Raw genomic sequence first — 14,080 nt, forward strand, 5'->3', positions numbered from 1 at the left:
AGTCAGCCAGAAGACACAGTTAACTCACAGTAAATGTATTTACTAAGATGACATACGGCAAAAAAAAAAAAATAGTAACAAAACTTAACTCCATAATACTGGAGTGCATTCTATCACAAATACAGTGTCCACAGGAAGAATGGGAACAGAATATAATGATAGTGAGGTATGTGAATAGGAAATATTTGGGGTTAAGGCAACTTATGCCTCTGATGCTGCACGGCCTTTCTCTCCTCTCCATAGCTAAACTCTCAATTGCCGGGCCAGTTCTCTTTTGAATCAATGGTTGGCTCTCTTCACTCCTTCTAGGGGTCATGTTCCTTGAAATGTCTATCTGGAGAATATGTATCTCTGCTCCCTCAACCGGCCTCATGCTCTCTTGAACTAATTCCTGAGCTGGTGGATGGCATGTCTCCTTCTAGATGAGTAGCTCCAATACTAAACGCTATGGCTGATCTTCTTGCTGTTCTCTCTCCCTTATTGGATGAATCCTATAAGCCACAAAGCCAGTGGATTAAAGAAGTAAAATAGAGTGGTTCTGTTCCACCTCCTCCAACGTAAGGGAAGAAAATCACTTAGCAAATACATTAGGGGGGTAATGAACCTGGCAACTTGATTGCCTTTTGATTTCCAACCATGCATTGAGAGGGCAGACTTCATTTCTTGCTTATAAAACCCATTTGCCTGACTACAAAAAGTGCTATGCTCTTACACTTTATTTGATTTCACAATCTGAGTCAATTCAGTGAACTCAGTCCAGTACCTTCTATGAAATGAAGCACTGTGATAGACACTGGAGGTGTTGTTGGTGGTGGTGTTGTATAGTTGTGTCTGACTCTTTGTGATCCCCATTTTGGGGTTTTCTTGGCAAAGACAGTGGAGTGGTTTGCCATTTTTTCCTTCAGCTCATTTTACAGATGAGGAAACTGAGGCAAACAGGGTTAAGTGACTTGCCCGGGGTCATACAGCTAAGAAGTGTCTGAGGCCAGATTTGAACTCATAAAGATGAGTCTTCCTGACTCCAGTCCTAGTACTTTATCCACTTCACCACCTAATTGCCCCAAGATATTGAAGACATGAAGGTAAAAAAAGGAAACAAATCTCCATCATAAAGTATTATTGTCCTAGCTCTCTAAGAGCTTACAACCTACTAGGAGGGGTTGAGTCCTGAACAGAATTAATAAAAGGTAGAAACTGATAAAGACAAAAGATGGCTTTAGGCAAAGTGCTAAATGACACCCTGAAGGAGGGGTCATATTCCATTGGAGAATGAGGATAGAGTCAGGGAAGTTTTCTCCTCTCAGAACCACCACCTTAGTTAAGGCCCTTGTTGTCTCTTCTTGGGACTGTTGTAATATTTTCCTAATTGGAGGTTATGTGTGTGAAATCATGTAAAACATATTTCCATATTAGTCATGTTGTGAAAGAAGAAGCAGCCCGAAAGGAGAGAACCACAATCCTGATGCTGTGTACAATGTTCTCCTGGTTCTGCTCACTTCACTTTGCATCAGTTCATATAAGCCTTTCCAGGTTTTTCTGAAACTTGCCTGCTTGTCATTCTTATAGCACAATAGTATTCCATTATATTCATATACCACAACTTGTTCAGCCATTCCTCAATTGATGGGCATCTCCTCAATTTCCAATTCTTTGCCACCACAAAAAGAGCTGCTATAAATATTTTTGTACATGTGGGTACTTTTACTTTTGGAAAGGAAGGATTTCAACAGGTAGCAATTGTGGGGCATTTCTCTGTTCTAAATGTGTGTGTGTGTGTGTGTGTGTGTGTGTGTGTGTTCTCGACGCACAAAAACAAAGGCATAGAGGCAAGATGGAGCAGAGTGAGAACAGATGTTGGGAAGCAGCCCAGTTTAGTTGGATCAGAGAGTACATGAAAAGCATGTACAGGATTGGCAAGGCAGATTGTAGCCAGATTACAGAGGCTGTCGAATGCCAACTTAAAGAGCTTATTATGCTTTATTTGGTAAGCAATGGGAAATCACTGAAGGTTTTCAAGCAGAAGTATCGTTCGTTTAGAGTCCTATATTAGAAAGATCCTTTTGATAGTGGTATGAATGATAGTTTTGAGAAGGGTGAGATTAGAGGCAGGAAACCAGTTAGGAGGCTATTAAAATAGTTCGAATGAGAGAAAATGAGTGGCTGAACCAGGATGATGGCAGTGAGAATGGAGATTAGGTGATAGATATCAGAGATATTTTGGATATGGAATTGATGGGACTTGGAACTGATTAGAAGTGGGAGGTAAGAGAGAAAGAAGGATCAAAGATAACCCCCAGGTTTTGGAGCCTGAGTGACTTGGAGGATAGCAGTACCATAAACAGAAAACAGAGAGTTTGAAAGGGGGAGAGTTCTGTTTTACTCCAACTCCTGTTCTCATCCTGTTCTATCCTGCCTCATGCCTTTGTTTTGGGGAGATGATGGGTTCAGTCTCAAACAGTTTGAAGTGCCTGTAAGATATCATAGCGGAGGTAGTTGAAGATGTAAGATTGGGTCTATGCATCAAGGCTGGTAGGTCTGGTAGTCATAATTGGTAGTCATTTGCACAGGGAAATATTGAAAACATGGGACTGGAATGAAATCACCAAGTGTGGAGAAAGAATAGTAAGAGAGAGAAGAGAATCTTGTCTCTTCTCTGTCTTCAAAGCCCTAAGTTAACCTCAGAGGAATTGCCTACTCTCTAGATAAATTTTTGAACCTTCTAATATTCAGGGTTAATGGAGGGCAGGGAGGGGGTGTAGCAACAACTTTAGCACCAGGACTATACTAATGGAACTCTGCAACACCTGTGGCACTACTAGTTTGTTCAGCATACAGATGTGAGAGAAAGAAAGGAGAGAGGAACAAAGGTAGAGGAAAAATAAAGGAAAGAGAAAGAGAAAACAGTGAGGGAAAGAAGAAGGAAAAGATAAGTGAATCATAAGAGAAATGAAATTTTAAAAAGCATAAAGAATATAAAGGCAAAATGGAAGATAGTCTCTGTCCTCAACGTGCTTTCATTCTATTATTTGTAAAAATGATGAGTAAAAATGTTGTTCACTTCTAGAACTATGATCCCACAATATGAAACTATTATCAGGAGAGAAGAGAACTTTTAGGATAGTTATCTTCAGAATCAGCTCTGATCTACAACCTAACTTCCACAGAAATGCTGAAGATATTTTCCTAATGGACAGGTCTGAGACTATTGTCTGCCACCCTGGAGATCTGCCTTCTTCTTTGCTTACTCCCTCCCTGGGACTATCATTTTAGGTCAAACCCAGTTATCTTGACTCTTTGTGAACCCCATTTCCTTCTTTTCTCCTGTCCATTGGCCCCTCACAAGACCCTTTCTACTCCTCTTTCTCCTCCTTTTCCTGTATCCCCGTATGTGTTGTCTTCCCCTATTCTAAAACTTCTTTCCCCAATATAAGCTCCTTGAATGTAGGAATTAGCTTGCTTCTATTTGTATCCTCAGTTCTTAGCATAGTAAATCTATCTGCCTATCTATCTATCTATCTATCTATCTATCTATCTATCTATCTATCTATCTATCTATCTGTCTGTCTGTCTGTCTGTCTGTCTGTCTGTCTGTCTGTCTGTCTCTGTCTCTCTCACTCATCTACCTCTACCTACTTGCCTATCCAGTTGACCTCACTGTGCCTACCTCATGCAGGACATTTTATCCCCAGCCTTCGTATGCCTGCAATGTGCTCGCTCCTCATCTTCACCATTTGAAATCCTTAAGTTTTCTCTAAAACTCAAGTACTACCTTCTACCTTTCCTCATTAGTGCCTCCATTCCCTGCCTCATCACCCACCCCTGCTGCTAGAGCTTTTTTCTCAAAAACAAAATCCTATGTATCTTATAGATGCTTATATTTTTACATGTGTATCACGACGGAATTAAGCTTCTTGAAGGGAGGGACTATTTGATTTTTGTCTTTATATCTCTAATACCTCAGCTTATGGATTAGCAGATTGATGAAAGGTAGAAAGGGCAGATAATCCAAGTTTTACAGATGAGGAAGTTGAGACTTAGAGAAGGAAATTTATTTCCCAGGTTCACATATCTAGTTAGTGGTAAAATTATGACTACAGCCCAGATCTTTTACCATCTTGTCTGGTTCCTTTTCTGCTAAAAAAAAAATAGGCATAAATTCTTAATGGTTCAGCAATCTCAAGCACACAGAGTAGATACCAGCTATATGGGACAGAAAATGAAGTCTAGCTTTGGAGATAATTCTCACTTGTGTTTTCGTTTCATTTAGAATTTAGAATTAATTTAGAATCATAGGTTCCCAGAGTGGGTGACACTGCCCCCTAGGGGGCACTGGAGCAATGGGGGGGCAGCAGTAGCTTTAGGTGCAACTGGGGGGCATTGAATAAAAAGGGCGGTGGAAGCAAAAGGAAAGAAGAGAGGATAAGAAAAATTTGAAAAAACCATTTGTACATGTTTCATCTGTTGTGTAACAGAGATAAAGCCATAGTGATTATATTATTTTCCAAATAAACACACAAAATGCAAGTTATAACTTATCAATGGTCAAATCAGCCAACAGGTCTTAACAAGCAAGTGTTGGCAGGCAAGTATGGCATTCATTGTTGCGAAGTCCAGCATGCATCGGCAAGAATATGTGTGTGTAATGACTTGTTTGCAATATGATACTATATGGTTATATGATGCAATATTGTGTCATCAAAATTTCAATGCAGGAAAAGAACTACAAATTTGCAATAAATTATTAAATTTAAGACATGTCCTTTTTAAAAAAATCATATATTTTAAAAATTATACAAATGAAAAAAAACCATTAAAGGGTTTAAAAAAAAAGTAGATTTCCAGAGGGACGCTGAGTAATATTTTTTTTTTTAAAGGGGGCGGTAGGACAAATAGGTTTGGGAACCTCTCATCTAGATAGTGATAACAATAATGATAATACTAAACTGCAGCAAGCACTTTAATAGTGCTTTAATGTTCGCAAAGAATACAGTACATATGTAATCTCATTTGATCCTCACAACCCTGTGGGGAGGTGCTGTTTTGCAGATGAGGAAACTGAGACTGAAAAAAGTTAAATGACTTGTCCAGGGTCATTCAACTAATATCTGGGGGCAGGATTTTAACTCAGGTCTTCTTGACTCAATGAACTCAAGGACTCAAGTCCAACACCATCCACTGCCTCGTCAACCCCAAATCCAGACTATTTATAGTCTAGAATCCTTTTACCAGGCTCCTTGAGAAATTCATAGGGTCACTTTTGTTGTTGTAGCTATTCAGGTGTGTCTAACTCCGTGTGCCCCATTTGGAGTTTTTTTGGCAAAGATACTGGAGTGGCTTGCCATTTCCTTCTCTAGTTCATTTTCCAACGAGGAAATTGAAGCCAAGAGTGTTAAGTGATTTTCCCAACGTCACACAGCTAGTGAGTGTGTGGGGCCAGATTTGAACTCAGGTTTTTCTTCCTGATTCTACACCTAGCACTCTATCCACTATGCTACCTTATTCTTCCAGTTTATTTTATTCCCTGGGTTATCTAGGAAGGCAATCCTCTTTCTGTTCTAATATAGATCTTCTGCTTGCTTCAAAGCCTTCTCAAACTTTTTCTCCTGCCGCTAGGATACTGGCTCTTTTTTAAAAAATGGGTCTCTAATTTCTAAGCTATTTACTTTCTTTTTCAGTAAACAGAGAAATTATCCCTGTGTACTCAAGATAAGCTGATTGCATCAAGGATTAACATAACAAGTAGATAGAAGCCAGATCCCGGAGTTATACATTTGTTCATTTACATTGAATAGGGGTAATTTAACTCTGAGCGCTTTTGGAATGGCTACTGCTAGGAAGGGTGGCTTAAGAAGGTAATTGCATCATTTAGGCCTTTGCAGTGTGGTTAATAAATATTAAACAGTAAATACAGAACAACTCCTCTACCTTTGTTTCTTTATGCATAAGAATCTAGGTGCTAAGGCAACAAGCCACAAGTGCTGGGAACACATACCATAGAAACATAATAAAATGATCTTTGGTAGGATGTTTTTTTAGATTTCCTGCAGGCTGCATAAAACAAAATTAATAATTTGTTTAATTATAATTATTACAATATTTTATTATTAAAGAAAACAAATAGATTTTAAGTTTTAATAGAAATTAAATGAAATCCCTATTTGAGGTAGCATACTCTCCCATTTAGACTCCCCTAATTTGGGATTCATGATGATTTTGATGGGCAGAGCTAAAATTTACCTCTGCTTAGTAAATCCTTTCTTTTATTGGTCAGGCTAGAGTGTAAATAAGACACCAGGGCAGTGTTTAAAATCTTCTATGGAACAAACTGTTTTCAAACAGGAAACAACTCTTCATGGGCCCAGATAAGTGGAGCCCAAGATGCTGAGGAGTGAGGAGGGGATACCATTACAGTAGACCAACCCTGTCTCCACCCATTCCCTGCTTGCTTCATCATTCAACCCTCCAGCCTCTTGGAACTCCTAGACTCCTCTCACCCTGTTCAAGCACCGTCTCCCAATCTCCTGTTGCTAGAGTCCTGTCCCTCTGCCCCCCATTAATTTTTATTTGAAAAAAATACATTTTATGTTGACCCACATGTGCACATGTTCTTTACCTTGTGTAATGTAAGGTCCTTGAGGGCAGGGACTATTTAATTTTGTGACACTGTGCCTAGCCTATAGTGAGTACTTAAGAAATGCTTAGTAGTTGATTGAAATTTTTAGGTGGAGCTCAATCCTTCCTCTCGAGGACTGAAACTAGAGGCCACTTCAACAAACAGCCCTCTCAGTTGCCATTTGTGAAGGTGGTACCTACAAGGCTATGCTCTCCCTTAATGCTGGGTGTCAACCATCACCATTACCTTTCTGCTGGTCTCACTTTGCTGTTATGTTTTGACATACATAGTTCATCACTTCGACAATGGACAGTCCCCTTATTCAATTTCTATTCACTTCCTGCCAACCTTAACCCTATGTCACTACCATTGGCTTTCTCTTTTCCTATTCCTAAACTGCTCAATGTTGCTGGAAGAAGTCATGAAATTAATTGTACCAAATGGTTCCATTTCAAATCCGTGCCCACTATCAGTCTCAGCTGGGTTTTCATTTCTTCATGGCAATTCTTCCCCAATTAACTTTCTTTAATGTTCTCCTATGAAGCCACTAACTCCCTAACTCACTAACTCTGAAGGTGATGTTGCCTTTTACTTTTTTGAGAATCTGTCTTGAAGGGTCAGCTCTTTGAAGGCATCATCTCCTCTATGAAGTTCTCTCTCATTCTCAAAAGTGGTAGTGCTTTCTCACTTCTCAAATTATCTTGCATTTACTTTTCAATGTACACATTGTATCCCCCAATAAAATATAAACTCCTGGAGGGCAGAGAATGTTTTATATTTATCTTTTTATCTCTAGCACCCTGCAGTGACTTGCAAGTAGAATACATTTAAGGTTTATTTATTAAATTGAATCCATTTATATCCAAAAAATAATAAACCTTTTACTAATCTTATCTGCTAAAATAAGCCCCTTGAAGGCCTTCACTAGAAAATGCTTTGCCAATCTAGCTTGTATTACTGTATGTACTTTAAAGTAGTAACATTTAAATTAATATATTCCCTCATTTAAAATTCTTCCCAATTTAAATTTTAAATAGTGGAATATTTCCTTAAGTTACCTTTAACTGACAGTTTTATTATGCTTATTTTTCAGTTGCATAAGAGGAGAAGGGTACAGTTAAAAGACTGTAGGGAGGCTGCACATATTTGAAAGAGGTTTATATAGGAAACTTTCCTGATTTTTGGATTCAGAATGTCCAATTTTTAATATTTGCTGCCTATTGATCCTTGTTACTCTACTTTGGTCCACTGCCTGGCACTAGTAAACTGTAGCTATTTCTGGTAACCAGTGGGGCTGTGACCGTAGCTCTATACTGCAAAAGACTCTTGGCATCCCAGCCTTGTTAAAGGGAAGATTAGCAAGTGTTAAAAAAAAAAGGTGCCAAAAACCATTAACACTAAATTAAGACTTTCTTTCTGATATTGCTTGGGGGGAAAGGAGGGAAAGGAAAATGGAAAGAGCTCTGAAAATGACAGGTGGTTTTTTTTTTTGAGGGGGGAAAGTGAGTAGTTGATGCTTAGAGTAGATGCTTAGAGCATCTTGTTTCAGAAATTAATACTTTAAAAAATACAACAAACAATACAACAAATATTGTGTCTACTTTGTGCCTAGTACTATTGTAAGTGCTGCGGGTAAAAGAAAATTTGATATTATGTCTTTATATTCTTGGTATCTGGCACAGTGTAAATACTTAATAAATGCTTGTTGAATTGAAAGACCCATGTCCCCATGGATTTGCAGGTCCAGTCCTACGTCAAGAATTGCTATTGGATATTTTAAACTTGCTATCTTGTAGTTGTTTAGTCATTTTTTTCAATCGTGTCTTATTCCTGCTGACCTCGTTTTGGATTTTCTTAGTAAAGATACTGGAATGCTTTGCCATTTTCTTCTCCAGCTCACTTTAAAGATGAGGAAACTGAGGCAGACAAGGTTAAGTGACTTACCCAGGGTCACACAGCTAATAAGTGTCTGAGGTCAGATTTGAACTCAGGAAGATGAGTCTTTCTGATTCCAAGCCCAGTACTCTGTCCACTATGCCACCTAGCTACCCAGGTCCATAGATACCTCAAATTCAATATGTCTAAAACAAAAACTCATGATCTTTTCTTCCAACGCCACCCCAACCTTCTGCTTTCTTGTGTTCACAACCTTGGTGTCATCCTCATCTCCTCATTCTTATTCACTCCACATATTCCATCAGTTGCCCAGTCTTATTGTTACTATCTCAGTCTCATCTCTCCTATTGGTTCCCTTTCCCCTACTCACAGACCCGCCCCCCTAGTTCAGACCTTCATCACCTCTCATCTTGACTAAAGTAACAGTCTCCTACCTCAAGTCTCTCCCCACTCTAATCCATTCTCCACATAATCACGAGAATGATTTTCCCAAAATAGATCTGACCATATGTCCAATGATTCCCTATTATCTCTCCAGGATCAAATATAAACCCCACCACTGGTCAGTTAAAGCTCTTCACAGTCTGGCTCTTTCCTACCTTTGCAAGTCTTCTTCCAGGTTACTTCTTTCTGTGCACTCTTACTGTCTAGCCATACTGGTCTGCTTTCTGTTCCTCATACATGAGGATCCATCCCCCATTTCTGTGTCTTTGTATAAGCTCTTCCCTATGCCTGGAAAAGCCCTCCTTTCTTAGCTCAGTCTCTTGGAATCCTTCACGACAGCACAAGTATCACCTTCTGCCATAGATCTTTCTCTTAGGTTACCTTGCATATACCTTGCATGTATCTATTTATGCCTCTTTATATACACGTTATTCTCAGTCAGAATGGAAGCTTGAGAACAAGGACTGCTTTGAGTTTGTTGTTTCCCAGCCTGGAGCCTATTGCGTGGCTCACAGGAAGGGTGCTTACTGAGTGAGTTCTTGCTGATTGATCGGACTGCTCGTTGGGGATCCCTACTATCTTTTTTGCTCATAAAAGTGGCATCCTAGATAGAGACACCTAGTTTTAAATTTCTATATCAAAAAGTGCTTATAGAGGCTGCTCTGTATGTGCATTTTTAAAAGAGAAGTGGCAGTATTTCAATAAAGGTAACATTATTAGTCACTGAGCAGCTCTGCGGTGTCAGAAGTACAATGGGTACTGTTGCTGGGAGCATTTACAATTTGTACTTGAGAGTAAACAGAAGGGGAATAAAGAAACTGAGAAACTGAGCCAGGAGGTACTTTAGACAGAGACAGACAGACAGACAGAAACAGATAGAGGCAGAGAGAAACAAGAGACAGAGAGACAGAGGCAGAGGAAGAGGCAGACACACACACACACACACACACACACACACACACACACACCCAAAGACAAAGAGACAAAGAGAGACAGACACTGAGAGATAGAGACTTTGAAAGAGGCAGAGACACACAAAGACAGAGATAGACAAAGAAAGAAAGACGTAGAGAGACAGAGACAGAAAGAGGCAGAGTCACATAAAGACAGAGAGAGAGAGAGAGAGACAAACATGTAGGTAACATTTTTACCTAAGCATTTAGAGTGATGTTATCTTTAGAATAAGTTAAAGAGTCATGCTCTTCCTCAGTCATATAATTTCATTTTGTTTTACAGATTGATGACTATCCAGACTTTTTGAATGGACCAGATAGAGAAATTAACCAACACATCCGCATAGTCTATTCTTTATCCACTTTGAAAAATTCCCGTGGAAATGTAAAAGGGGCTAGGAAATTATCATTTCCCTTTCCTCGCTTAAAAGTAAACAAAAAAGGTATGGAATACATTATCATCTAGATATGATGCAAAAATAGATGGTGTCGTTTATGAAGAAGCAAACACACGTTGCCTTTCCTTTGGTGGTAATGCCAGTTACACTCTTTGCTCAATTTTCCTTGACCACTGATTGGCTCCTATTTTGATGAGTATTGTGGAAAGAATGCTGGTCATGGAGTCTGGAGAGTTACACGTTCAAATTCTAGCTCTGACATATCCCAACTATATGAATACAGACAAGTCATTTTGTTCCTCTAAATCTCAGCTTCTTCATCTATAAAATTGGGGTCATAATACTTATACTACTTACCTCATTGGGTTGTTATGAGGAAAGCATTTTTAATATCTTAAAGCTACACATTAGGAACTAGTTTTTTTTTATCACGTAGACAATTGGGTTAGGGGTACAGATTGTAGCCATTAACAGAGTCATTCTCTGTGTGACACTAACTAGCCTGTTTATTTTATCCATGTGTCATTTAAAAAGTTCGAGAGACAGAATTTCTGGGTACTTTAGTCATTTTATTAATAGTGCCAGCATTTTTAATAAAAGGTCAGTAAGCCTCTCAAATGCCAAAGACAGCTTCTATGCCCTCAGAAGAGGGGTGTTCCTGAGGGTGGCAATCGACTTGATTGGTTAACAATTAATAAGAGAATGAATATTATAATGAGCGGCTAGACCTATTCTAATGAACTTTGATTATGTCATTTACTTCCAAACTACCCCAGCCTTGGGCAGTCTATTCAAAGAATTTGTCCCCACCCAAACCTGAGTAGAAGGTTGGGTGGGGTCTGATTATCATTAATGTTCTTCAAAAGACTGAACCTTTGAAGTGAGGACTATAGGAAAAGGGGAAATTCTGGATCTCCACAGATCATAGATTAATAATCACTTCTCTTGATCTGTATTGTTGCTAGCACCATCAAAAGTTATAATATGAGAAAAGACATCATGCTTTAAATTAAGATTTAATGGCCAAGGTTGTTCTATAACTCAATATTATTTCTTCAGTATTCTTCATCCAAACTTTAATGATTATTCCTGGTAAAATAGAGTGCTAAGAAATTTGACTTCTAAGATCAAATCTTGTCAGACTGTAGATAACTACTTCAGCAAGCACAAATTTCTAAGAAAACTGATGCCGACTCATAACAAGACCATTTAGCACAGAGAGTTATCTATTTGGTCTAAGATTAATCAGCGTCTCCATTAAAAAGGGGATCATTTCCAGGGAACTTTCTATTTTGTGGATGATCTGAGGTTCGGTGGAAAGAGTGCTGGGATTTGGAGTTAGAGTATCTGGGTCCAAATCCTGGTTCTCTCACTTTCCGGACGTATGACCCCAGACAGGTCACTTAACCATTTTGGGCCTCAGTGTTCTTATCTGTAAAATGAGCTGTTGGCGCAGATGACTTTCAGGGCATCTTTCAACTCTAAATTGTTGCTGTCATTCAGTCATCTCAGTTGTGTTAGCATGACTTTGTGACCTCATTTGGGGTTTTCTTGGCAGAGATACTGAATGGTTTGACGTTTCCTTCTCCAGCTCACTTTACAGATAAGGAACTGAAGCAAACAGGGTTAAGTGACTTGCCCAAGGTCACACAGCTAGGCAAGATATGAACTCTGGAAGAGGAGTCTCCCTGACTTCAGGTCTGGCACTCTATCCACTGTAGTACCTTGCTGCCCACCAACTCCAAATAGATAATCTTATTACCCTATTATTGACCGTTATGCATTCGTGTGGTGCTTTTCGTAAGACTGAACGAAATAACTCACAGAAAGCGTTTTGGAAACTTCAAAAGTGCTATGTAAATGTCAGCTACCGTTATCTCAATCGGATGTTTTTAAAATACTCATAACATTGTCACACCCATACTTTTTGACCCAGAGATCCCACTGCTATGCAAAGGAGGTCAGTGACAAAAAGAAAATCCTATCTATATATATACCAAAATATCTATAGCAGCACTTTTTGTAGTAGCAAAGAATTAGAAACCAAATAGATGCCCACCAATTGTGAAACAGCGTAACAAGTTATGATACATGAATATAATAAAAAGTGCTGCGTTAAGAGAAATGAAGACTCCAGAGAAGCATGGGAAGACACATGAATTGATGTAAAATGGAGGAAACAGAACAAGGAAAACAATATATACAATGGCCACAAAAAATGGAAATGCAAAGGCAACAATTTTTCTCCCCTTGTTTATTCTTTGAGACAGTTTAGTGGATAGGAAGTTGGCCTTGAAACCAGGAAGACCTGGGTTCAAGTCTTGCCTCTCACATATACTGACTGTGTGAACTTGTACATCACTTAACCTTTCAATGTTTCAAGGTTCTTAGAAACTCTCTAACATTACAGTAACTCTAACAGTTGCAGAAAAGGTGCTCACCTGTCTTGGCACAAGGAGTTTTTTCACCTGGGATTTTTCTAAACCAATGGAAATCATAGGTCCTGTAACTATCCCTATTCCATTTCATGAGGGGCAGGTTCCCAAGACTGGAGTGATCTATTGAGAAACATTGGTGATGTTAGAACAAAATATATCAACAAAAATTACAACAAACAAAAATGCCTGTCGCTGGAGTTAGTTGCATTCTTTTGTTTAGTTTTGTTTTTTGGCAGGGCAATTGGGGTTAAGTGTCTTGCCCAAGGTCCTACAGCTAGTACATAGTTTGTTGCATTCTTTACAAAGGTGGGAGAAAGGTGAGAAAGTCTGAATCTAGACTAGAGGCTACTATTTCTCCCTACCTAGTGGACCATTTGCCCACTGTTCGCTTCCATTAGAGTAATACCCAAAGCATATTGGGAGAGCTGCTCTGAATATTAATTGAATAGCAAAAATGTGTGGGAACTTTGCCCAGTGTTTGTGGGCTTTCAAAACAGGGTGCAGTCCCACAGTGGAATACTGTCATGGCAACTGTTTGTAGCCACTATTGTAATTAGGCATTTTATTAAGTCCCTTCTTACTTACTGGGTCCCATGTCACACTAATGAGGATATCTAACGGTTGTTTATTGTCTTAAATGCATATTTATCCTTGCATGCAAGCATAATTGTTCTTGGGTTTCTCTTGCTCAAAGTGTGTGTGTGTGTGTGTGTGTGTGTGTGTGTAAACACTCATTAAGGAAAGCAATCTCAAGTTATACTGATCGGTACTTTGTAACATCCTAAATTTATGGGAACACTAATAACATGGATAGAAGCAGCGAAATAACCAAGACCATCTCTCTTTCAGCTCTGCTTTATTTGGGTCTAATCATTAAATGGAATTATGTAATTTAGAACTAGCTTTATTTTTAAAATATTGCTCTAAACGTACCTGTTAGGTTTGTTGTGCACAGAAAATAAAAAGTCTCTAGGAACCAAAAGTTCAACTGTTACCAGTAGTCATAATGATTATTAGAAAAATCACCAATCTGCTTTTCCATTCTTGAAACAAAACATCCTGCCCTCCACAGTCTCTCTCCTTTGGTACTCACAATCATTTCTTTACCTTGCACTACCACTTCTATGCAGATAACTCCCAAATCTATAAGCAAGCTTTCATATAGCTTCAAACCTACCCGTAAATCCAGCTTCCTCCAGGACATTTTCACCAATAGGTCTCCTGGCATTTCCAACTCAATGTGTCCAAAACTGAACTTGCTCTTTTCCCCCTTAAATATGCTTCTCCTTCTGCTTTTGTCTGATTGCACCATCTATCTACCCATTCTTTCATATTGGA

At 38.9% G+C, this 14,080-nt stretch overlaps 1 protein-coding gene across 1 annotated transcript in view; it reads left to right on the plus strand.

The window, feature by feature from the left end:
• Nucleotides 1-14,080, plus strand: part of C5H12orf56 (chromosome 5 C12orf56 homolog) — a 111,588-nt gene that overhangs the window by 15,877 nt on the left and 81,631 nt on the right. The window contains exon 2 of the mRNA XM_036761834.1: nt 10,190-10,349. Within this exon, the coding sequence (XP_036617729.1) occupies nt 10,190-10,349 (160 nt within the window). The remainder of the gene's footprint in view (nt 1-10,189; nt 10,350-14,080) is intronic.

Source organism: Trichosurus vulpecula, chromosome 5, assembly GCF_011100635.1.
Source record: "Trichosurus vulpecula isolate mTriVul1 chromosome 5, mTriVul1.pri, whole genome shotgun sequence".
Classification (NCBI taxonomy): domain Eukaryota; kingdom Metazoa; phylum Chordata; class Mammalia; order Diprotodontia; family Phalangeridae; genus Trichosurus; species Trichosurus vulpecula.